This window comes from Pseudorca crassidens, chromosome 9 (genome assembly GCF_039906515.1).
Source record: "Pseudorca crassidens isolate mPseCra1 chromosome 9, mPseCra1.hap1, whole genome shotgun sequence".
NCBI lineage: Eukaryota > Metazoa > Chordata > Mammalia > Artiodactyla > Delphinidae > Pseudorca > Pseudorca crassidens.
Window position 1 is genome coordinate 14,391,716 of NC_090304.1, and position 25,997 is coordinate 14,417,712.

Sequence of the window (25,997 nt, forward strand, 5' to 3'; positions counted from 1 at the left end):
AAGGAGTAACAGTTCTTCTAACTTCCTGATTGTTCCCTTCCTCAGTTTGTAAGAATGCTGGAAAGCTTCTCTAACTACAAGTTTTATAGGTACAAGGAAGAAAGGAGAAAGAAGTAAAGTTTAAATTTATTCAAGTAAACTTTTGCTTCAGAGACAGTACCTAAAATCATGTCTAAGGCCACGTTCAAGAAAAAAGAAAAAAAAATGAAAAGAAAAATTAGCCATTGAGTTAATTTAATTTGCAGTAGTGATGAGCAGAGCAGAATAGGAAGGTTCACATTCGCAAATCTAGACTTTTGACATTGTCTCCACCTGCATTTATACATGCAGCCAAAGAGATGCACCGGCAGGCTTGAAAAGAAGATGGTGTTCATTGTATAGCTGGAAAAGTCTGTTCTATTGCTAGACCTACATCATTTGTTGTGCACGATATTTATTTTTTAACATCTCTGTCATAACTTTGTGGAAAGCAGAGTTCATTGCAATGTGTTAAGTATTAATTTGTTAAATGTAAACCTTTAAATTATACCAGAATTGCCCCTGTTTTGAGTTGCTTTATTTTTTAAATAGAGTGAGAGGCCATCCAAATTGTGAGAGTACTCTGGCCTTCTTTAACCTCTGAGAGATCCTGAACTCTCCAGTTCACTCTGTGTGATGGTTAAAAATGTATGATCATGTTGTTATGTGTCTCTTTCTAAGAACAGCATGTCCTGGATGGTTGTCCTCTCCCCCTCTAGACTCCCAACGCATCCAGGACAGAAGAGGTCTTGTTCAGCTCTGTATCCTCAGAAAGTAGTATCTAGCGTGGTGCTGAGCGCCTAGTAAGTGCTTAGCTGTTTTCATGACCAGATTAAACACATTTTTTTTTTCATTTCTTACTTATTTGAAGTGTTTTCTAGAGGAATGCTCAGAGAATAAAACCCAGAAAGTTTTGGTGCCAATTCAGAAAAAACTACTCATTTTGGAAAGAAATCTGTTTGGGGAAAGTTTTTGCCCTGTGTTTAGTCGACGAAATATTTCGACTAGTGTAATTTATTTTATCTAATGTATATTTCCTTTATACCCAACATAATGATCCAAAACATTTTATGATCTCTACAGCTGCAGTAAGAAGAGGAGTTTGTTATTTTAAACAGAGGCTGAAGAAACTATAGAATTAGCAGACATAAGAAAAAGTGGAGAAGGTAGAGGATGGAGTTGCAGACTCTACAGGAGGCTCTTAAAGTGGAAATTCAGGTTCACCAGGTATGTTGCATTCATGGCTTCTCCCGCATCATGTTATTAGTAATGGCTGAATTAGTAAACAGGCTATCTCTTGATTTTTAGTAGAGCTTTTAATCGTTTTTCAGTCACTTGTCCAAGAGTCATGTTATTTGCCTTTTATTAGTACTCAACAAACTCATTGGTAATATTTTTGAGAACTTTAATAAAATATTCCTGACTTCTCTTCCAGACAAAAGAACTAAAAATATTCTTTTCCATATAGCGAAGGTGTTAAAAAAAAAAAAAACTCTTTTTTATCTGTTTTTTGGTTCATCTGAGGGAATTTGTTCGTGTGACTTAACTTGCATATTTTATCTGTTTATTTTTCTAAATTTACTTTTTTGAAGTATAGTTGATTTACAATGTTGTGTGAATTTCTGCTGTACATCAAAGTGATTCAGTTATGCATATATATATATATATATATATATACATTCTTTTTTGTATTCTCTTTCATTATGGTTTATCATAGGATATTGAATATAGTTCCCTGTGTTAACTTGCATATTTTAAATAACAAGACATATTTAAATTGACTACCATGTATACTGAAGTTTTTACTCATATGTGATTTTGGGACATACTCCTCCTTCTCAAGAAATTTTGAGATGGCAAAGTTAATATTCTGCTTTTAGTTCATCCTCACAAGACGTGAACAAGTCAAAATAAGACTTTTCTTGGAAGACTCATGATCTAAATTGAGCTAAATTACTAAAAATTAGAGTTCTTAAATATTACTTTTGTTTCATATTTTTAATTCAAGCATACCAATTTTATAAAAATTATAATTATGAAAAAATTTAATGTTTATTGTTTAAAAATCTAATTTAAATTTTAAAATTACATTTATTGACTCAAAAGGGATATAATATTCTTCCTAAAGTTATCACTCTCAATATTCACATTATTTTCCTGTATATTTAACTATTTTCTTAGCATAAAATTAATAGCTTTTATATTCATCCTTAATTATTATATAGCATTTTGTTTGTATGGTAATAAACATTTATTTACGTTTATCAGTGTTGGTTGATAGTCTTTTAACATATAAAGTATGTAAGATATTTCACTTCAGTTATATTTAGAATCCTTTCCTATTAAAAAAAGTTTAAGTATTAATAGTAGGGACTTCCTGGGTGGTCCAGTGGCTAAGACTCCACATTTCCACTGCAGGGGGCACGGGTTTGATCCCTAGTCAGTGAACTAAGATCCCGCATGCTGCGCAGTGTGGCCAAAAAAAAAAAAGTTTTAACAGTAAATCCAAGTGACATGCCTTGCTTGTAAATCTGATGCTGTTATTCTGATTGGATACATGGTAACCTACATGATCACTGATCATGACAAGTTCAGGGATGCCAGAAATGACATCAAAGTAAGCACTGGCTATTAGGCTGAGGCCAAAGTCAGATTGTACATTTGACTAAATATTGGGGCAGAAGCCACCCCTTCATCATTTCCACTTAGGGAAACTAGGGCTGAAAATGAGCTTACTGTATAGAAGGTATGTCCTGAAACTACCTGGTGTTGCTGTGGTAGAAGTATACTTTTGTTCTTTATGGACCGAGATGATTTAAAAAGTAGTGACGTACACGTGGTTGTTATTGAATGAATGTTTACATAATAATGGCCTGTGATGGGCATCTCCTCTTTTTTGGGAAATTGCCTTTTTGATTATTCTTATGCAGATTTTTTAAACTTTTGGAGTATTTTTACTCTACATGGAACAGAGAATAGTACAAAGCAGAGGTTAGCAGACTTTTTGCAAAGGGCCAGAGGGTGAAGTATTTTATACTGTGGGCATCATTTATGGTCTCTGTCACAACAACTCTGCTCTGCTGCTGTACACACAGGGCAGCCATAGACAATGTATAAATGGATGGGTGTGACTGTGTCCCAGTAAAACTTAATTTACAAAGGCAGGGTGCCTGTGGGCTGTAGTTTGCCAGCCCTTGGCTTAAACTATACTCATGAAAAATTGCTGCGTTCTTACAATAGAAAGTAACTTCAGTTTGATAACACACAACGTCACTTAAAGTCACTAGGGATTTGGATGGTCTAGTTAAGTTGCCCAGCTTGTTCTGTCCTGCCTCTAATGGTCTGAAATGCAGCTTGCTTGATTATAGGTAGAAAAGTTGGCTTATTTATTTCCTCCAGAGGCAGAGACTTACTTTGGTTATCAGTTTTTAAATTTCAGTGTCGTGGAGGAAAACCTTTTTCAGCTTTAAAAAGGTAACTTTAGTATAGTACTCCACTCCCTGGTGGCAAAAGCAGAAAGGAAAATGAAGGACTTTTTTCATTGAAGAATGTGGCTAGCCTTTAGGCTGCATTAGTAAAAATGTATATGTATAAAACCTTATGTTTCTGTTTCCGTGAGTTCTTGGAATGTGTGTTATTACTATTTTGTAGATTAAGACCAGGATATAGAAGAGTTACCACTGTCATATATGAAGTAGACTGTAGTAACATATACCTTGTGTATTTGGAGGTCACATGGTTGGCAGTCTCAGCTATCCAAAATGTATACCTTAGCACCTGAAGTGAGGTTTTTGACAAGCTAGAATAAATGTTAGAAGTCACACAAGATTATACATTTTACTCAAGGGGGATTTCTTAGGCTATTCACTCATCTTAGAATTACTTCACTGAGTGTATCACAAAGCAGCTCAGAAGTAGCAAATTGGAATTGGGGTTCAGGGGCTCTTAGAGGGAGGCATAGTAATAGTAGCAAGATTTGCTAGCTGACTGCTTGGCAGTAAGGAGTAGACTGAAAAACTCAAATGCAGGCACAAGAACTCTTTAGAACACAGCAGTTTGGGGCCTTTATTGTAAGGACCTTTTTGTGTTGTTTGCAGAATAGTATATTGAGGTAATCATGCCTCTAAGTGTCATTAAATGCTGCTTTTTTTCTATTTAATAAGGCAGATAAGTATATAATATATTTTAGAAAGGTTTTATTTTACGACTAAAAACTATTATTTATTTATTTATGACTGTGCTGGGTCTTCGTTGTGGCGTGTGGGTTCTTCATTGCGGCATGCGGGCTTCTCTAGTTGTGGCCTGTGGGCTCCAGAGTGCACGGGTTCAATAGTGCGGTGTGCAGGCTTAGTTGCCCCGCAGCTTGTGGGATCTTAGTTCCCCGACCAGGGATCGAACCCATGTCCCCTGCATTGGAAGGCGGATTCTTAACCACTGGACTACCAGGGAAGTCCCTATGACTAAAAACTTCAAAAGTGTCTTGTCACCCAAAGAGAGGGACAGATTTTTCAGCTATGTGAAAAATTCACTTGGAGAACAGCTTATTCCTAGATACTTTTAGGACTCAGCCTTCTGATATTCCTTTATGCTTCAAATTCTTCCGTCCCTGGTTATTGTTACCTTTGGGCAGTGATGCTTTTGGAAGTTGGGTTAGGTCAGTTGACATCCATTTTTCTTTGTTTTTCATTTTTTGGACTTATGTGTTCCCTAGTAAAGGTCTTTCTCATTCAGTATTCTGGTAATACTCTCCTTCCCACAGGAACCCAGGTAGGTAGAATTTCGCATTACTGTTCCTTCGCTTCCTTACTCTCAAATACTGAGCATCACTGCTCCACTGAGTACATCCCCCCTCCCCCCACAGAGAGGACAGTGGCAGAGACACATCTGACACTAGGCTCCTTCTGTGAACCAAACCCACAGACTCGCCAAATCTGTTTGCTGTATACACACAGGCCTGTTTTTGTGTGGCAGCACCTTCTTTCCAGGACTTACTTGGGACTCTGGACAATGACAACCTTTTAAAGGGACGTTTGGCTTTTGGAGCATTCAGCTTATTTAAATTGTCTTTTAAAAGCTCCCCTCCCCCAGCCCATCTCCAGATTTGTTTAAAGGCAGGAAGCTCTTCGTTTCAAATATAAAGCGATAGTTTGATTTTTTTTTTTATTATTAAGAGGAGTGTTTCATTAACTTTTTATATGGATCACAAAAGCTTTTGGTCTGTTCTGATTGTGGTATTGCTCATTTTTTTGTGTGGGCTTAAAACTCTAGATTTTGGGGGCTGAGCCTGATTGGCCATAGTGAGTTCATATGTAAGACTGATGGCTCTTTTTCTCTTTTTATTATCAGAAACTGGTTGCTCAAATGAAGCAGGATCCACAGGTAAAATACTACTTTTATTCATTTAATTTTTAAATAAAAATAATTTAAAATAAAGTGACCATAAAATATTAAAATACAGGCAATACGTAGGTTTTAGAAATTATCTCATCTGTAACAGCAATTTTTTTTAGTACATTGGTCTTCATGTTATAAGAATTAAGAAAGCTCCAGTCATTCTATTATAATATAGCTATTATTTCATCTTTGTTACTGTTATTTTGCTTGTATTTTATGTTAGTTGCTTTGAATATTTTAGGGAAAAGAATTGAGAGTTAATACTCTTCATATAGCTTAAATTTCATTTCCACAAGCCCACTTACTCAAAATCAGGGTTTGCAAGGCTTTCTATAATCTCAGAATTATTGAATATGGCCCAGAACCATTTTTATTTTCTCATAGTTTATAGTATAGAACATTTAAGTACTTAATCTCACTATGTTCAGAATAGAATTTTAGAATAATTTTTTTAAAGCATTTTTAAAAATTTCATTTTTGAAAGAGCCCTTAGAGAGGGTTTTAAAGAACCTTATATAGTAATTCATCAGGTGTTACCTTTTCTTTAAAGTCTCATAGGGGTTTTTGGCTCAGGCATTTTATTTTGTATCCCTGAAGAGAAATCTTCCTAAAAATTTATCTTGTCTTTAATTAGTATATTTATTGTTCAGGCAGTGTCTTTTGCAGCAATTAGACAGTGGGTCATAAGTGTGGAGAGTATTTATTCAGACAGTCTCAGGATTTCTCCCTTGCATTTGTTTACTCATAATCTGTTCGCAGAACACCTACCTAGACCCATTGATGGTGGGGTGTGTGTGTGTGTGTATCTGTATATTTGTATATGTACACACACACTTTTTTTTTTTTTTAGCTTGTTAAACATACCATACATGCCTCATTGTAAAGTTAAGTAAAAAAGCTTCTCGGATTAAAGAATGGTACTGAGGCAGATTGATTTTTAGAAGTGGGAAATAATATTCATTTCTACGAAGTTAGCCCCCAGTGGCTTAACTATTGTGTTTTTAACACAAACCTTTGATTCTGAGAGCTGGCAGTGATATCCACTTAACTCCTGTTTGACAGTCCAACTTCTTTGAGAAGCTTCTCCATTTTAATTTTTTTAATATGTATTATAATTTAAATTAGGTTTAGGGAACCAAGAGTCAGTAGACCTTAGATGAATAGATTCTTTTATATTTAATATGGTAACCTATGTTATCAGCAACTGAAATATTGTTAGAAAACTTCAGCATTTCTGATATAGCTGGCAGTCATGTAACAGAGCAGTCTTAATGTGAAGAATCTGAGGGGGCAGTAAGTTGCTGGACAGTCTTATGGGTGATCTCATTAGAGAGGTCTTATTTCACATGCTGTCACAAAAAAGACCACATGGAGTAAACGTGAAGGGGAGGATGTATGCCCCGACCCTGTCAGAAGACCTGGCAGGATGAATTGAAAGAATTGCATGTGAAAGGACGAAGGAAAAGTAGTCTCTCATTGGGGTGGTATCCAATCTGCTAGTGATCCTGTTACATTAAGCTTTTGAAAACTTTAATTTTGGATTTTTCTCTCATGTGAGTAAAAGACAAGCACGCTCAGTGTATCTCATTTAAAATAGTATTCTTTTCTGATTCCTAACATTTTAGAACTGAGAAGTTGCCCTGGTAGTCAGTATGTTAATTTGAATGATGTAGTGTTTAAGGCAGTTGCAGCACTGACAGCTTTTCAAATCTAGGCTAAAATAACAAATGTACTCTACTAAATAAGGGAGAGGGCAAGCAGAGAAAAACCTTTTTTTTTTTTTTTACTGATAATGCCGTTAAGCATGCAGTGTGTTCATACTTACAACTGATTAGTGGAGCTTTAGGTTTTCTGTCAACTGTTACTTCTTATGAAGAATAACTATTTTAGTAGAAAGGAGTAGTATTACAGTACAAAACGCTGAAATATAAAACTTCTTGCAGTTGCAAAGGAGCTTACCCCTGTTGTAGTGTTAGCAACCTACATTTAGGATCTATGCACTGGGTGGTGGTAATATGACTACAGTTTAATGCATGACAAATATGATTGGCTAAATGCTTAAGATTGCTTCATCATTTGTAATACAGTTTGCATAAAGTCATCTTGCTACTCTTCTGTTAACAAATGAAATATCTTCCTCACAGATATTTTTTCTTTCCAATCAGAATGCTGATTTAAAGAAACAGCTTCATGAACTTCAAGCCAAAATCACAGCTTTGAGTGAGAAACAGGTAGGGGAAAAAGGAGGGGGGGCATATTTTTAACATTGTGTTCTAAAGATATGTCTGCTCGAGGCTTCTAGGAGAACTGCTATTTTTCCTCATGTGTGAAAATAAGTGTGGGCAGCCAGACTCAGTTTTAATTTTATTTGAGATCTGTTTATCTATTTTTATTTTTGGTTGAAGTCAGTCTCTAGAGTACCCCATGGGTATATGTTACTGGCAAATATCTAAAAGCAGGGTGGCAGGCTGCTGTTAACTGTGTTAATTAAACTCTATAGTTTACCCATAGAGGATAGGGGCAGAGAAAGTTAGTGGCAGTATGTGATAGAGAATCTTAGAGTTGCTGGATGTGCCTTGTTACCTGTTTCAAAGGCTTGAGATGACATTGAACTTAACGTGGAGTGGTTGTAAGTAGATTGCTCTAAGTGTAGATCTCCCATTCTGATTATTGTCATTCCTTTATGTTAATCTTTGTTAGATATTGACCTACTATTATGTGAAAAAACTTTGGTGGAGCCTTGTTAGATATATTCTATGTAGGACAGAAAAAGAACATCTTGATTTTTTTCCCAGGGACATCTGGAAAGTGTTCTTTGGAATTTCTTGTATAATGACCTCCACTTCGCCAATTCAGGCAGCTCCTGCCACCAGGTGGAGTGTGACAATTGATAGAGCTATAAGTAAATGTCTGTGGTAATCTGACAAAGCATTTGTTTTCTTGTTCCTTCCCTACCACTCTCCCTCTGGTTAAAAGGGGTGGTTTTGGAGTAGATGAATGTGTGAACCAAAATGATGAGGTGATTTGCAATTGATAGTTCATACTAGTGATATCTTATTGAAGATTTTTAGCTATATAGTTCTCAGTTATTGATTTTTGTGTTTTTTTAAAAACTTTTATTTAGTGAAATAATAGCAATGAGAGTAATTTATTCCTGGAGATTCCTGATTGTGTTTATATTATGTATTGTATTGTGTTTTCATTTAACTAAGGGGAGAAATAAATTTTGAGAACTATGTGGAATAGATACGAATCATTAATGTTTCAGAATAGAATCTTTTTCCAAGCTTAGTGAACAATTGCTTTTTTCTTCCCTCTCCTATTCTAATGCTTCTGCATTCCCCCATCTTGCCTTCTTCAGAAATAAGAGGTATTTTAGATTATGGAATTGCCAAACTAAAATTGGGAGGAGGTAACATGGTGGAGAACAATTTGTAAGGAAAAATATAAACAGAGTTTGTTAGACGTATTTGGCTCTGAAAGTGATTCATTTCTCTAAAGTCAAAATGATGTGTGTTAGTGAAAATGTTCTAGCTTTAAAATTCTGTTAGCACTGAGCCTCCTTAAAATTTCAGGGTTAGTTTGACAAGATGCCAACGAATGAGTCACTTTTGCTGAAAAATTCACGTGTTCTAGCAGGGAAAGAAGGTGAGAACTGATTAGTGGAGTAGGGGATAGGGGATGTTATCACAAAGTTAAGACAATCTAAGGCTACATTTGGGGAAAATGGGGCAATTGTAAAAAACGTACATTTATTTGAAATTTTTATGAGAACTGATGTAAAGATTTGGTTTATTTCTGTAACTTTTTATTCTTTAATGTTTTTTCTGCTAGGTACCTCACTTAATAGAACATTGCAACCATTTATGTTTAGTAAGACGTTTCATCAAGTGGCAAACTCTGTCATCTGAACTAAGTTTGGATTTTAGAACCTAGAATTTTAAAAAATGCGTGTAGCATCAGGAAAATCTTAGGTATACAAAGTAAAGAAAGCTAGTGTCAGAAACTAAAATGCAGTCTTGGCAGTTTTTAAAGTATTTGCTTAACTGTTGAAACAACCTTTTTGATAGAACAGAATATGTATCATTTTTAGGTAGGATAGTACTTGAAGGAAGCACAGCTATAAAATTCAAAAGCTTGTCCTTCCTCAGACCTATTTCCAACATGAAACACTGATAATTTTGTTTAAAATAGTTTTATTTTAGAACAAACTCCCAATGCTGTATACCCAGCTTTTTGTTTTTCCTTCTCAAAAGATCCACTTAGCCTCTGGCAAAACTTACTGATTTTCCTCCTACTTTAATAACTGAAATCTGAATTACCTTACTCGCATGACTAATAATTTAATATTAAGTTTTTGGTTATGAGAAAAAATTTAAATACAGAAAAGTTCAAAGAATGTCATATTCAAGAATTAACAGCTATTAACCCTTTGTCATATTTGTTTCCGTTCTTTTTCTATATGCATTTTTCTATAATCATTGTTCCAAATCCACTTTAAAAATTATAGAAATAATAAAAGCATACGTTCTCTTATGCTTTATTAAAAAATAAAACATTGCAGATAGTCACCGATTCTAACAGTAGGCACTTATTAGTTCTTATTTGTTATTGCTACCTCAGTCTTTGATACTTATTCTGTTTCTTCCTCAAGACTAATTACAAAATGGTGCACTCCATTTCGGAAAATATAGTCTTTATTAAGCATCCTTCATGGCTAAAACTCAGTGAATTTCAATGAATTCTTGTTAGATAGTTCCAGTGCTTCAACCTATAATTTGAGATTTCTGAACAGAGGCTCCCCATGGCAGTTTTTGAAGTCATCTTCTTGACCCACAGGGCTTTACTCTGTGGCTGACAGGTTTTTTTCTAAACATTAAAAGTATATTTATATATTTATTTATTTGGCTGCGTCAGGTCCTAGTTGCGGCATGCAGGATCTTTAGTTGTGGCTAGTGGGATCTAGTTCCCTGACCAGGGCTCGAACCCAGGCCCCCTGCATTGGGAGCATGGAGTCTTAGCCACTGGACCACCAGGGAAGTCCTTGTGGTTGACAGTTTTAACCCAGACTTGATTAGCTAAATAAATTATATGTTATATAGCCATTAAAAATCATGGTTTCAAAAATGTTTTAATGACATAGGAATGCACTTGTGGTAAATTAAATGAAAAAGCACATGCAACTTCATATGCATTACAATTCCATTTTTGTGTGTTGTGTGTATATATGTATGTAGGCATATAAGCGTATAAAAACAGCGTCATTATAAAATGTTGTTGCGAAGTGATGATTTACAGGTAGTTTATTTTTTCTTTATAGTCTTATGTATATTTGCTACATTCTCCACAACAAATACGCTTCCTTTTTATAATCAGAAATAGACAAGAAACAATTATTAAAAAAAAATTTTAACACCAAATTCTTGTCTTTTCCAGGGAGGATTAGCATTTAAAAATCTAATGACATTCTCCTTATGGTTTATGAACCACTCTAATCAGAGAATCCAACTATTTTAAACACTAGTAGTACTGAAGTGTAGAAGCAACTGTTAATTTCTTTAATAGCATTTGTTCTCATTCTGCACCCTTCCCCTCTCATTTTTGACATGTGTATGTGGTCTTTTGCTTGTCATAATGGATATTCTAATATTGGAGCCAATGCACTTACTTGCTTTAGTGCTCTGCTTTCATTCTCATTCACTCATTGTAGAAGCAATCTTAACATCCCAGTTTGTTGCTTATTCCTACTGAGATTCAGGCTTAGGCCATAGTAGTTTCATCTTTGATTTCCCCCGCCTTGAGGGGTTTGCCACCCCACCTCCCTTCACCTGGTGCTCTCCTGGCCAGGCATTAGGTAGGTTGCAACTTAAAAGTTACTTCCTCAGAGGACCTATCCCTGAAACCCCTTGCTCCTGTCAAAACCAACAGTTTCTATTATAATCTCTCATTGAACACTTCATCTTTCCTTCATAGCTGTGCCATTTAGGATTAGGTTCGGCTGTGGATGACTGAAAACCCAAAATGAAAATGACTTAAACAAGGTAGAATTTTATCTGTCTCATGTGAAAGCTCTGTAGGTGTAATAAGGCTGGTGACAGTGGTTCCACAGTGCCAGGGAACCCAGGCTCCTCCTATTCTATCGCTCTGCCATTCTCAGCATGAAGCTTCCACATCGTAGTCCAAAATAGCTGCTCCATCTGGTAAGAAGGGGGAAAGCAAGCCCTTTATTTTTAAGGATGTTTACTGGAAGTTGCATGCCTCACTTCCAATTGGATCCCATTGGTCAGAACTTGGTCGCATGGCCCCAAGTAGGAGCAGGGAATGCTGGGAAGTATAGTCCATTCCAGGTGGCCATGGGCCAATAAAATTGAGTGAGCAAGTACTGAGCAAGAAGGGGGAAATAAATACTGGGGATAATTAGCAATTTCTACCACAATAGTTTATCACAATTTGTAATTACATATATATGATTATTATTTTTTAATATCTGTCTTCCTCACTAGACTGTTTCAAGAAGTCAGGGAACATACTTATTTACTTCTTTATTCCAAGTATAGTATCTAGCATAAAATAATATTTAGCACAGAAAATCATTTGTACTTCTTAAAAGAATTATTTTATCTACCTGATCTTTTTCTCTACTTGTAGATATTTTTTAAACAGTGCATCTTGCTTTTTATACTTTTTAAACTTAAATATTATGAACATTATCATACATTTTTGTGTGTTCTTTAAGAAGGTAATTCTTTTTTTTCTTCAGTTTTATTTAATTTAAGTAATTAATTTATTTTTGCTGCACTGGGTCTTAGTTGTGGCACGCGGGATCTTTGTTGCGGCATGTGGGATCTTTTAGTTGCGGCATGCGGGCTCTTAGTTGCGGCATGCAAACTGTTAGTTGTGGCATGCATGCGGGATCTAGTTCCCCGACCAGGGATCGCACCCGGGCCCCCCTGCATCGGGAGCGTGGAGTCTTAACCTCCTGGACCACCAGGGAAGTCCCAAGAACATAATTTTTAATAGCTTTAAATATTTAATAGTCTGGCTAGATCATAACTTATTTAACTATTCACACTATTGTTTGATGATAGAATGTTTTCAGTTTTTTGTTGTTTATAAATGTTGCTATGATAAATTCACCCTAAATATGTGAATCTGTTCTCTCTAATTGCCCCAGGATACATTCTCAGGTGTGAGATTATTGGGTGTATTGGTCAGCTATTGCCATAACAGTTCTGCATAACAAACCAGTGTTTTATTGAGTTACAACACTAAGGGTTTATTTTCACACTGGGTCTAGATCCTCCTCATCTAGGCTGGGCTTGGCCAGGCAAATCTACTTCAGTTTGTGGGTTGGTTGGCCTGCCTCAGGCTGTAGGTTGGGTTAGATCTCCTCTAAATGTGTTTGTCCTGAGGCCTATCATGAAGGGGCAGCAACTACCTGGGGCATAGTCATATATCATGGTTTATCACCAGGGTGTAAGAAATAAGCCAAACTACCAGAACATGTTTTAAGCCTCTGCTGGTATCAAGTCTCATTAGCCAAAACAAACCATGTGGCCAAGCCTTGCAAAATTACATGACAAAGGGTGTGAATGTATAATTTTATGACAGAGAGAATATGAAGAGTTGAAAGCAATAATCCATCTACCATTCTTGGTCAAAGTGTATAAAAAAACTTTTACAATACTAAAAAAAAAACTTTTATTACTTATTTCTAAATAGTCTCCAGAAAAGGCTGTATCAGATTAACAGCATATATGAGAGTAAACAAGTCTTCCCCAAGAGATACCTTAGCGGGGGCCACTAACGGGGAAGCACTTTGCTAATTTGGAAAATGGATTAATATGTATCTGATGCTTACCTGAAGGTATATTTTTCATGCCATTTGTCCATGGTACAAATATTCCATAGAATTACCTTTTGATTTTGGGTTTTGTTTTTCTTTCACTCTTTCCTCTATTTTTCTTAATCCTTTTGAGAGAGGTAGACCCCGTCATAGTCTTTGGTCTTTGCTCCTGGTTTGCTTTTCTGACTCTGTGTTTAAAAATCATAGTCTCTATTCCTTACAGATTGCTCAACGTAATACAAGATGAAATACTTTTCTGGGTTTAATAAATAGTTGCCGTTCATGGAACCATTCTCATTTAAAATTTGAACATATTTTAGTAAAGTAGATTCTGAAGCCTTTGGGAGAGAAGTTTCTGTTTCTGCCATAACTAATTATGTTTCCGATACATAGAACAACATAATTTAAGCTAAGTAGGTGACTTGAACAGTGGACTGGAGGGGGCGGGGGGGCAGGGGGACCTTGAGAGTTTGATTCTGTTCCTTACTCTGTCACAGACTTGTTGATAAGATTTTGAGTTATTAAGTAATTTAATACGTCTGTTTCCTTAGTTATGAAATGTTTGAATAATGCCTTTTAAGAGTTAATGAACATGTATCGAGTGCACTGAATATTTTTGGAGGTAAGTTCTATTTAAATTGAAATTGTTAGCTTTGGTCATGGTGGTTAACTTCATCTCATATGTAATACCTTCGTCTTATAAGTAAAGTACTACTTTTTTAAGGAGCTTAGAACATTTCACATTTAACTCAGTCATGAGTACATCATTGTAATACATAAACTGGGACATGGACTATTTGTGACTTAGCCACGATTAGATAATTAATTGTATCAGATTCACGACTAGAATCCAGATCACTGTAGTATTTGTTCAGTTTTATTTAGTAAATTATATTCTTAAATTACTCTGTGGACCTTTATCACATATTTTTTTGAAATAGGACATTAGGCACAATAATTACATTGTCTTTAAGCTCCATTGCCTTGGAGTCATGTAAGTAAATTAGTTCTTGTAGTTTCATACTGGTAACCTGATACATGACTGTCTCCAGCCTCTGATACCAGTAACCATAGAAAGTTACCCTCTCTCATTCATAACCAAACTAGTGTGATTGACATGTCATATTAGAATTTAGAATTGTTATTTTCTTAGAGTTCCTTGAATTATAATGGGAGTCTGACCTCATCTTTATCTAAAGTTTAGGAGTTTCTAGGATTTAATCTAGTTCATCCCCTCCTGCACACTATTTATGTGAAACCATTGGTCCAAATGTTTGTTGAGTTTACTGACTCTTGTGTGCATATGTTCCTTCTCCCTTGCACCAAATACAGGAAATGTATTATTTCAAATTCCTCCTGGTGAAATCCTGTTGTCTTATAATAAACCAAGATGAGACGAATGAAGGGCTCAGAAATACAAGGCAGGAACATAAAGGTTCTGAAGATTGAAAGGTTGTCTGCCTTTGATGTGACTGGTTCCCACTGCTGCATTATCTCCTGGGTCTTTTTAACCTTTATTCTCAGAGTGCAGTTGTCTCTATGGCCGGTAGTTGTAATCTGCTGGTCAAAGATTTAATTATCTCTTTAAGATAGAAAAGCTTGATGAAGGAACTCATATTTTAATAATATTGTGCCATGTTACTGTAGGACATTTTACCTGAATATGGTGGAGGAAATCAAGTTAAGTGGGTGACTTGTACCAAGTGCAGCAGTCTGCTAGCTGAGTAGGTTAGAGTAATCTTCTCAGGTCATCCTAATCATTTATTTTTGGTGCTGGTAAGTACAATGACTTAAAAAATTTGGTTTGAAAGTTTTAATCCTCATCATCAGGTGTTGCATGTCTTGACACTGGGCTACTGGTATCTACTGTATTTATTTCCTCTTTACTCATCTCTTACTTAACAGAGAGCAATTGCTTCAAGCTATGAAAATCTAGTCAAAGCCCAAGTTTGTAGCCCTGTGTTTAGGGACTCTTCACTTTGACTCTTTGGAAAACGTTAATCTAATTCTTGGGTGGTAGGTGGTGTACACAACAAATGCTTAACAGGGCCTTAGCCAGTATAATTCTGACTCTACCTTTCCACTGTGTCAGTAAATTAATTTGTGCTTTTAAATAATCAGTTCATTCTAATTTATTCTCTTCTCCCTGGGATCTGTGTTCTTTTCAAATTTCTTTATCGTTCTAAGATTCTGACTCATCTGTTTGTTCCACATCCATTTGTTGAAAGTTTTCTGTGGTAAAAGGCATGGTCCTAGGCCCATGGGAGATGCTGAGAATGAAAACCTTACAGTGTTACTTCCCTGTGACTGGTCATCACCTAAAAGATGTGCAGGCTCATTAACCCTGACACCTTTGGCAACTCATTCTTCTTCTTTTTTTTTTTTTTTTTTTTTTGCGGTATGCGGTCCTCTCACTGTTGTGGTCTCTCCCATTGCGGAGCGCAGGCTCCGGACGCACAGGCTCCGGACGCGCAGGCTCAGCGGCCATTGGCTCCCGGGTCCAGCCGCTCCGCGGCATGTGGGATCCTCCTGGACTGGGCACGAACCCGTGTCCCCTGCATTGGCAGGCACCACAGCGCCACCAGGGAAGCCCAGGCAACTCATTCTTGATTGCTTCTCTTGCATCCTTTCCTGCCATACATACCCCATAAGTTCCCTGATGTCACCTTTATTCACTGGAGTCTCTAAAGACTTCATGCGCTTGTACGTGCTGTTCTCTACAGCTGAAATTCTCTTTCCTCTTAGCCTGGTAAATTCCTGCTTATCCTTTAAAGACCCAGTTTAAGCAAAGATCCTCTAAAGCTTCCCTTGACTTTTGTCCACACTCCAGGCAGAGTTAGAGATCCGTCTTCTGTGTACTCATGGTGTTTATGTCTACCTCTCTTACTTGTACTTATTGTGTTGTATTGTAATTGTATGTTTGTAAGCTCCCTCGAGGACAGGGAGTGTGTCTTGATCATGTTTGTACCCCCAAAGCCTAGATGGTGGATATGTAGGCAAGCATTTTTGAATGTATTAATTCATTATGCTTTCAAGAAGCTAGTAATCTAGTAAGGTGGCCCAGTATGTTGAAAGTCCATACTAAGAAATTTTACCATTAAAAGGAGATTTCCATTCAAATAGTTAAATTCCCCCTTTTTTGGGAAAAAATATTCTCAATATTGTTTCCTACTTAATGCTTTAAGAACATTCAGTAACGTTATTACCTCTGTTCCAATTCAGAGCAGCTTAATCATAGTTCCAGGAAAGGAAAACTTTTATGAAGTGAAGTAGCATAAACTAGTAAATGAGCCTGGGTCCAGCAATCTGGAAACGTAATATATCTAGAAACAGTGTCCTCTGCATCGTTGCTACATCACTTACCTCTTTCTGTAGTACCTCTTTAGGTTTCTTTTCCTGACCTTATAAAACATGCTTACATCCCTGGTATTCTTGTAAACAACAACAAAATTCCTTCCTTTGTTTCTTAATTTATTTCTGCCATTGTCCTATCTCTCTCTACCCTCCATCCCTTCATTATTAAACTTATTAAATTATTCAATATTATTCAACTCAGGCTGTATTTGGTACTACATTTTTTTTTTTTTAGTCCTGTATGAGCCCCACTGCAATCAGTTTCCATCTTCATTCTACTCTGTTGAGCTCACAGAAACTTCCAGTAACATAATTGCCAAATCTAAAGGAAGTTTTTCACACTTCATCTTACTTGAACTAACTGTAGCATTTCATATTAATGACCACTTTCTTCTTCAGAGAACCAAGAACCTTCCTTTCCTGGTTCTCCTTTTACCTCTTTGAATGCACCTGCTCAGTTTCCTTCTCAGGCAGTTGTTCCTCAGCCTACCCTTTAAAAACTAATATTCTGTATGTATTTTATCCTTGTCTTCCTTTTCATCTTGCTCTGTTTTTCCCCTGTAGGTGATATCCTGCCTTAAACCACCTTAAACTGAGCCTTAAACCACCACTGAATGCCACTGACCTCTTTATTCCTCTTCTCCTCTCTTACCTGAGGTCCAGACAGATGTGTATTTTCAGCTTCTGCCTGCTAGATGTCCCAAAGCTCTATATTCTCCGAACAGAATCCTATATCCATCCCTCTTCAAATTCTACTTCTCCTTCTTTCCCTTTGTGGTTAGTGATACCCCATTCATCCAGTGGCCAGGCAGAAACCTGGAAATGATCATGGACTTCTTCTCACTCTCCCTTGGTCTCTCATCCATAATTACGAAGTCCTCTTTATTTAGGCTCCTCAGCATTGCCCATACCCTCCTACTCCCTTTCCATGGCATTGCCTTGCATCCAGTTAGTATCTCTTATGATTCAACTTTTCCGCTATTTTCAGGATGATCTAAAGTAAAACCCTTGTATGTTGCTTTCCTGCTTGAGATCCTTCGGTCAGTAACTCACCTTCCCTTGTACTGTAGGGAAAAGTCCAAACTCCTTATGATGGCTCAGAAAACCCCTCATTATCTTGTCCATGCCTGCCTCTTCACCGAACTCATACATACCTTTTCCTCCAGACTTCCACATACTTAATTTTCTTGGTTATGCTCCGTTGTTTCTTTGACCTGGGATGTTCTTTCCCATATTCTTTGCTTAGAGCAAACCTGGAGTTACCTTCTACCCTTTGACCCAGTAAGCTAATTTTTAGGGCCTTATGGTTCAGAATAGCCACACAAAAATTGAAAACAACTACAAATAAATCAGGGTGCAATTAGCAAGTAATACATAAGAGCTGTATATGCATATTATGAGGTACTTAACTGAATAGAAAGATGAATGGAAGGTGAAAAAAGCAAATTATAAAACAGATGTACAATATGATTCATTATTTAAAATACAAAATATTTAAAAACCATGTTTGTATATATGCATTCATGGTCATTTATACTTGGAAATACATGGGAAAACTATAGAATTATTTACGTGGAGCTGTTAACAGTGATTGCCTCTAAGAAGTGGGATTCAAAAGAGGTGACCGAGGATGCTGGCACTTTTAACCTTGTATATTCTTTTTAAATTTGTTTTTAAAATTTTGAAATATAGTATAAATAAAAAAACTACACATATATGTATATATTTATATATATGTACATCCGGCTCAAATATATTTTTACAAACTGAAACACCCAGGTAACTAGCACCCGTATCAGTATCAGAACATTACCATCACCACAGAAACGGTCATGTGCTTTCTTCAACTCACTACCGCCCTCCACCAGAGAAACCACTATTGTGACTTCTAACAAGCTAGGTTAATTTTGCTATATGAAATCAAATAGGGTGTACTATTTTCTGTCTGGCTTATTTTGTTCAACATAATGTTTGTGAGGTTATATGTGTTTCTTTGGAACTGTTTTTTAAAAACTTTAAAAAATAATTATAGAGTCACAGGAAGTTGTCTTCTGAAATTTTAAATCACTGAAGAATAAAAGTTTGTCATCTCCTGGATATACCCACCCTGAAGTCTCTTGGCATTGTTAAATGTGTTCTCTTGTGAATTGATAGTTCGTTGCTCTGTTGCTTTTATCACATTTCACTAATTATTTGTCTGTATGCTTATCTCCCTTCCGGATTGTGAGTCCCTCAGTACTGTGTTCCTTTCATCCTTAAAATCCAGTGTATACCTAGTGCTTCACACACAGTGATACTTAAACAACACTTGTCAAAGAAAAGCAGTACATTCTAGTCTGTGTGTTCTAGTCTGTGTGTATTTACTGGTCTTGCCTATTGAATTTCTCTGAACTGATTTCCTCATCTGTAATATGGGCATTATAATTGCATCAGCTCCTATACTTTTAGCTGCATGTAACTGAGCATCCAACTAAAAGTGGCTAAAATAATAAGTGGACTTACTGATTCACCTAATAAGAAGTTGCTAGAGTTTTCCAGTTCAGCATCTCAGCAACACCATCAGAACACATGTTCTGGTCATCTTTCTGCTTTCCCACCCTTAGTGAGTCAGCAAACATTGCTTGTTGTCACAGGACTGCTGCTGCAGCTCCAGGCTTTACATCCTCCCGGTTCTTCTTATATGTCTCTTCTTAAGAGCAAGGAAAAACTTAATTAGAAGTCATTCAACAGACTTTGCATCTCATTGACTACAGTTTTGTCACATGCCAATGTCTAAAGTAGTGACTGGCAGGAATAGTGGGGTCTAAGACTGATTTATATCCTGGAGCTGAGGATTCGCCTCTCAAACATTTGGACACTAGATACACAAACGAAATTAGTTTTTGTTAGCAAGGAAACAGAGGAGATGGAAAATAATGGATTTGAAAAGGCAATCAGCAAAGTCTCTCTCCATCTGTAACAGTTTTCTCTACTAATGTAAGTTAAATATAATGTATATTTGAAAGATGTGTGAGGCCTTAGTGCTTGTTACTGGTTTTGTGGATTGTTTTAGAAAGGTTTCCCTTTGCCACCCTACCTAGCAGCAACCTGTTTTAGGGCAAGGAATGAAAAAGTAATTTTGCTGTTCGCTAAAGTAGTATATTATTGTAAGGTTAAATCTAATACAGAAAATAATGTAATTTATTTCAAATGTGAACTATAAATTATTTTAAAGTTTTTTGATATTTAAAAATTAAAAAATTGTAAACAATCATTGTCAGGTTATTAATATTAATAGTCCATGCCTTTGAAGCATAGCAGCCTGATATCCCTTGGTTAACAATACCTTCACACACCTGCATTATTCAGGAAAGCCGGAGTTTATCAAACCCAATGGTATTCATGGATTTCAGGTTTTTAAAAGGTTGAACACTGTAAATGACAGGCCAAATCACAGATTCCTTCATTTCCTTTTTTTTAAACAGAGAACCAGACAGAAAAAAGAAGCTTGCTCTTGAGCTACCATTGTCTTCATAGGGTAGCTGGTTAGATGAGAGGCTGCCCTGCAAAATTATCTTTACAGAAGACAAGTTCCCCAGAGTTGATGTACTCTAAGTTCAGGAAACAAATGTTTGTGTGAATCAGCAGGGATTGGGTAAATTCTCTCATACTAGCTCTGTCTGAAAATGACAGAGTGATTATTAGTTTCTGTCAGTTAAGCACCAAATATTCCTTTACTCTGAAAAATGAGGCCCTAGAAATCAACTGTTATGTTTAATTTGTCACCTTTTCTCCCACTCCCACTTCCATCACCTTTTAAAAAAACCTCTCTTGCTTTTGCCAAAATAAATTATATCATTTTGACCAAGAAGAACACTAAAGGTAGAGATCAGTTCTGAAGTTACCTCTCCTATGAGCAGTGAATGATTATTGCTGATCTCGTTTTATCTAGGACTTCTGTCATCTAATACAGTGATTGGAGAAGAAATAAACACCGCCTTTCCTATGGAGTCAAGAGGCACAGATAAACTCACCCTGAAATGTTGTATTTCCTGAAGGAAAAGAATTGAGTAAAATTGGGGAGTGTATTAATCGACAGAAATTGAAATTCGTTTTTCTGAGCGTGCCTCATTTATTACAGATTGTAGAAGTTGGTCGTGAATTTAAGACAGATTTATGAAGATTTTGAGTTAATCCATCACTTTCTTTTAATTAAGAATGAGGTAGCAGTCTTTTTTTTTTTTTTAACATATTATTCAGAAGTTCACCTCTTCCATTGAATGTTTATTTGATTTTTTTCATCTGGAGTGAAATTTCGAGACTATTACTCACACCCAAAACCCCCAACTGAAGTCAAGGTAGACAAAAGTAACAGAAGTCATTTGTAAACATCTGTCATATAAACTTCTGAGGACACATACTTTTTACTCTGATTTCTGTTTATCCCAGATGTGAGTGCATCAGATGCGACAGTGTTTGCAAATTGTCAGAGGTACTGCCCCTGAGCCTCATATGCTGTTAATAGCTGATAAGGTTATCTACAACTTATAAAATTTCCAGTATCCCCTCTCCATGACTTGCTTTCCTCTTTTTACTTGATTAATTGTCTCCTTTAGGTATAAAGCGTTTTATAGCCATGACTTCTGAAGAGAAATTGAGCAGTTCTTCAAAGATGGAAAGACCAGTATGATTCTGTAGAGCAGGGATCAGCAAGCTATGGGCTCAAATCTGGCCGGGACCTGGGCCAGATCTGGCCTGCTGCCTGATTACGTGAATGTTGTCAGAATACAACCACAAATCTTTCGTTTGCATATTGTCTCTGGCTGCTTTTAGGCTACGATGGCAAAATTGAGTAGCTGCAACAAAGACCAGGCCATTTATAGAAAAAGTTTGCCAACTTGAGAGAAATTTAACCAGAGAGGCACTTGACTTAGAGATAGTAGGCGCAGTATAACAGTATAGAGAGGAGTGAGTGCCACACTGGAAACAGTATACATACTGAATAATGAAAAGGCCCTCTTACATACATACATGCCAGCCCCACAGTTTTCAGTTCATTTTTAAGCACCTCATTTTTTTAAAAGCCACTTTTATTTTGGATTATTTTTTCTCCCTCCCTCTTGCTCCCTCTCCCTCTCTCTTATAATTTTTGAAGCATAATTAATATAAAATAAACTGTGCACATTTTTTAAAGAGTATAATTTTTGATGGGGTGAAACCATCACTATAATCAAGATAATGAACATGTCCATTACCTCTAAAGGTTTCCTGTGTCCCTTAGCAATCCCTCTCTTCCTCCCCTACTTTCCCAGCCCTGTCCCCAGGCAAACATTGGTCTGCTTTTTACCACTATAAATTAAGTTTATACATTTTATTTTATTTCAATTTTTTTTTAACATGCATCATTTTATTTTATTTTTATTTTTTGGCCGCACTGTGCGGCATATGGAATCTTAGTTCCCCGACCAGGGATCGAATCCGTGCCCCCTGCAGATGAAGTGCAGAGTCTTAACCATTGGACCTCCAGGGAAGTCCCAGGTTATACATTTTAGAATTTTAATAAATGTATTTATACAGTATATATTCTTTGGGTTTTTTTTTTCCCCACTTTTTAGCTATTAGAAATAAAGTTACTATGAGCATTCATATACAGGTCTTTGTGTAGAGATAGCTTTCATGTCTCTTAGGTAAATACTTAGGTGTGGCTCCAGTGGTATGGTATGTATATTTTTAACATTTTAAAGAAACTGCCAAAATGTTTGCAAAGTGGTTGTACCATTTTACATTCCCATCAGCAGTGCATGAGAATTCTAGTTGCTCTGCATCCTTGGCCTTTTATTCTTAAATATGAACATAACAGCCAAGAATCCCAGCCATTTAAGGGAAGCCACTAACATGAAAGTCAAAACAGATCCAGAGAACTGGAAGGGACAATTCAAAATAACTATAACTTTAGATCCTCTGATCAGTAAGAGAAGGTATTGCATCTCTGAAACAAGAACAGGATGCTAGGAATAAAGGAACAATTAGAGAAGGAAATGAATTTTTTTTTGAAGTATAGTCGATCTACAGTGTTGTGTTAGTTTCAGGTTTACCAAAAAGAATTCTTGATAATAAAAATGAAAAGTTTAGAAGATGAAATTGGAGCAGTCTTTCAATAAATAGATGAAGAGACAAAGGGATGGATGGTGGAAGAGAGAAATTTTCAAGGATCAATCCAAAAGGTCTAATGTCTGACTAATAGAAATTCTAAGACAAGAGAACAGAAAATGGAGAAGAGAAAATCATCCAATAATGAATACAAGGAAATTTCTCAGAACTGGAGAGCATATATTCCAGATTAATAAGAGTTTACTGAGTGCCTAAAACTATGAGTTAAAAAAGACGCATACCCCCCATACCAAGGCACATCACTGTGAAACTTCTGAAAGACAGTGTGAATAAAAGATCCTAAATGCTTTCTCAAAGGGGAAAAAACAACAACAACAAACAGTTGTGAACAAGGATTGGGAATTGGATGTCATCGCACTTCTCAGCAGCAGTACAGGAAGCTAGAATTCAGTGTAATGATGCTTTTGAAAAGTTGTAATTTCCCATGTAGAATTCTATACCCATCCCAACTCTTGATGATCAAGTCTGAGGGTAGAATAGAGACATTGTGGACATGCAAGATTACAAACCTACCTCCCATGCACCCTTTTGAGGAAGCTACTGAAGGATGTTCTCCATCAAAACAAGAAAATAAACCAATAAAGATGAAGACATGGATCCAGAAAACAGGGAATCCAAAACAAAAGAGAGATGAAGAAAATCTCCTATTTGAGGAAGGAAAAACTCAGATGACTGTTTACAATAGGTTTAGAGAACAAACAGTTTAGGTTGAACAGGAGGATGGAGGACTCTAGGAAAGATGTAGCCAAGAAAAAAAGGGACTGATAGATGATATGATGTGTTTTGAGCCATTATTTAGAGATGTTTTATAGCTTCTTTAGAGAGTATGGGGAAGAATGAATGATAGTAGTATAGAAAACCAAGCAAATGACAAAGCAAGGCATTTTTAGTTTCAGGAATAACAAAATGTCCAAAAAATAAGTATAACTGTAGTATTGATCGTTTCACCAATTAATGTTACTTACATGATTCTAATAATAATAAACCTTAAAATGGATTTAACTAAAAATTGTGATATGACTGCAGTGGGAGTAGGGAGTGGGAAGAGGGAAGGTAGTAGTACAACTAGATTTCAGTTATCTGTAGTAGAAATTCAGCAGGTAATGATTAAAGTGAAAAATCAAATCACAATGAATGTATATGTTTTTTAAGATTTTTTTTTGACATGGACCATTTTTAAAGTCTTTATTGAATTTGTTACAATATTGCTTCAGTTTTATGTTTTGGTTTTTTGGCCGCAAGGCATGTGGGATCTTAGCTCCCTAACCAGGGATCCAGCCCACACCCCGTACATTGGAAGGTGAAGTCTCAACCATGGGACTGCCAGGGAAGTCCCCACAATGAATATATATTTTAAAATAAGACAGAAGAAGGAATCTCTAAGAGAAGTGAAAGTGGTTTCCTGAAAGGAGTAGGACTAGAGAGTTGGAGAGGGTTGGTACAAGGGACTGCTGTTTTTATTATGTCTTGTAGTATTATTTTTTAAACCTGTATTACTTCAATTAAAAACTAAATAGAAAAATGAAAGACTGGACTTATTAGATAAGATGTTTATTAGCCTTTGTGGGATTACCCTGGACTCCTGAGGTAGGTCATCTGCTGACTAAGGCTTTGGCCTCCCACCCATTCCAGACAGTGTTAGGAACTCTGCTCGGGCCTATTTAATTCTTCCTTTTCATTTTTATTAGTATAAGCCACAAGGTGACTCCAGAGTTTGGTTAAGGCATTCCTTAGGAGTCTACAGGAGAGCCAAACTGGCCTTTTTAGTTGGTTGCTCTTCTCTTCTGGGTGGAGAATAGATTTAGGCTCTAATAATAATAAAACATATAAAAGCATGGTACTACTCATAAGTTTAGCACCATAGGATATAATGTCCCTTTTGCCCTTAAAGTGATACCTTATGGTGCTATAGTCAAAGCCCCCAAACTGTAAACTCCATGAGGGCCAGGCATTTTCACTTGGTTTGTTCACTGATTTACTGGCTCTCGGTATTTAATGTGCTGGATGAAATTCTACCTTGAATGTAATGAAAAGCTTTAACGATCAGTTCATTTGGCAAATATTTATTGAGCACCTCCTATATGCCAGGCACCCTTTTAGATGCTGAGAGTACAGTTGACCCTTGATCAACATGAACTTCATGGATCCACTTACACGTGGATTTTTTTCAATAGTAAATACTTCAGTGCTGCATGATCTGTGGTTGGTTGAATCTGGATGCGGAACCGTGGATACAGAGGAACCACATACACAGAGGTGACTTTTAGGTGGGTCAGTGTACCAACCCCTGCGTTGTTCAAGGGTCAACTGTAATCAGTCCTGTAAGTCACAGCTTTTCTTTTAGTCCTGTGTTAGAAGTTTGACACGCTTCCAACTGCCCTTCAGAGTCTTAATCAGATTTCATTTTACTAATGTTAAAGCACACTTAAGCCTAGTTATAAAAAGGAAACACCCATAATGTTTCCTCTGTTGGGGATATCTGTTCAGTTTTTTTCTAAGTGAGTGATAGGATGTTGTGAGGTTATGCTGCTTGACATCTTAGAATATTGACAGTTTATCCTTCCTCCTTCCCCCACCTCTGTGGTAGGGCAGTGGTAGAGTGCAGAGAGGTGTTTGGGCTGTGGGTCTCTTGCTTCTGTTTTCTGCAAGTTTAAGTGAGATCCTTCACATTTAACAAGACTTTCTCATAGGTGAGATGTTATAGTACTAGAGTTCTCCTTCAAGTTGGAAAATTATCTGACAGAAAACCCTTTGCAAAGTAGAAAAAGAGTTATGTTTTGAGTTTACATCGAAAATAGATTAGACTTTTTCCAGATAGTGCTTTGTACCTGTCAGTTAGGTTAGCAGGTCAGTCACCCAGTGACAAGCTTGAAAATGTGCTGTGCAAGCCTGGTGTTTTAGAGGAAAATTCCCCGAAGAATCATATTTTTATACTTTCTGCTCCGAGTTGGCTTTCACCTGAAAATCTGTTGCTTTTAAGCCAGGGTTAGTGGGTAGTGCCTTCTCATGAGACCCGATCTTGGTTTGGATGGGGCAGGCCTCCTTTAAGTGAACTAGGGCAAGCTCTAGAACAGCCCTACTACTGCCTGTTTGCACTAGTGAGACTCCTTGCTGCTGCTGGATTTAGGATTTTAGTTGATTTCAGCTTGAGCCATATTATGGATGACATTTTTGTTTTCGGGGGGGTACGCGGGCCTCTCTCTGTTGTGGCCTCTCCCGTTGCGGAGCACAGGCT

General features: G+C 36.7%; 1 protein-coding gene across 33 annotated transcripts in view; it reads left to right on the forward strand.

The window, feature by feature from the left end:
* PHF21A (PHD finger protein 21A) overlaps window positions 1-25,997 on the forward strand; it is a 189,951-nt gene that overhangs the window by 37,502 nt on the left and 126,452 nt on the right. For 28 of the 33 annotated variants that reach the window (XM_067749275.1, XM_067749281.1, XM_067749277.1 and 25 more), the window contains 3 exons: window positions 1,102-1,245; window positions 5,365-5,397; window positions 7,557-7,643. In XM_067749275.1, coding sequence (XP_067605376.1) covers window positions 1,192-1,245; window positions 5,365-5,397; window positions 7,557-7,643 — 174 coding nt within the window. In that variant the 5' untranslated portion in view covers window positions 1,102-1,191. The remainder of the gene's footprint in view (window positions 1-1,101; window positions 1,246-5,364; window positions 5,398-7,556; window positions 7,644-25,997) is intronic. The other 5 variants (XM_067749284.1, XM_067749282.1, XM_067749283.1 and 2 more) reach the window with 1 other exon arrangement.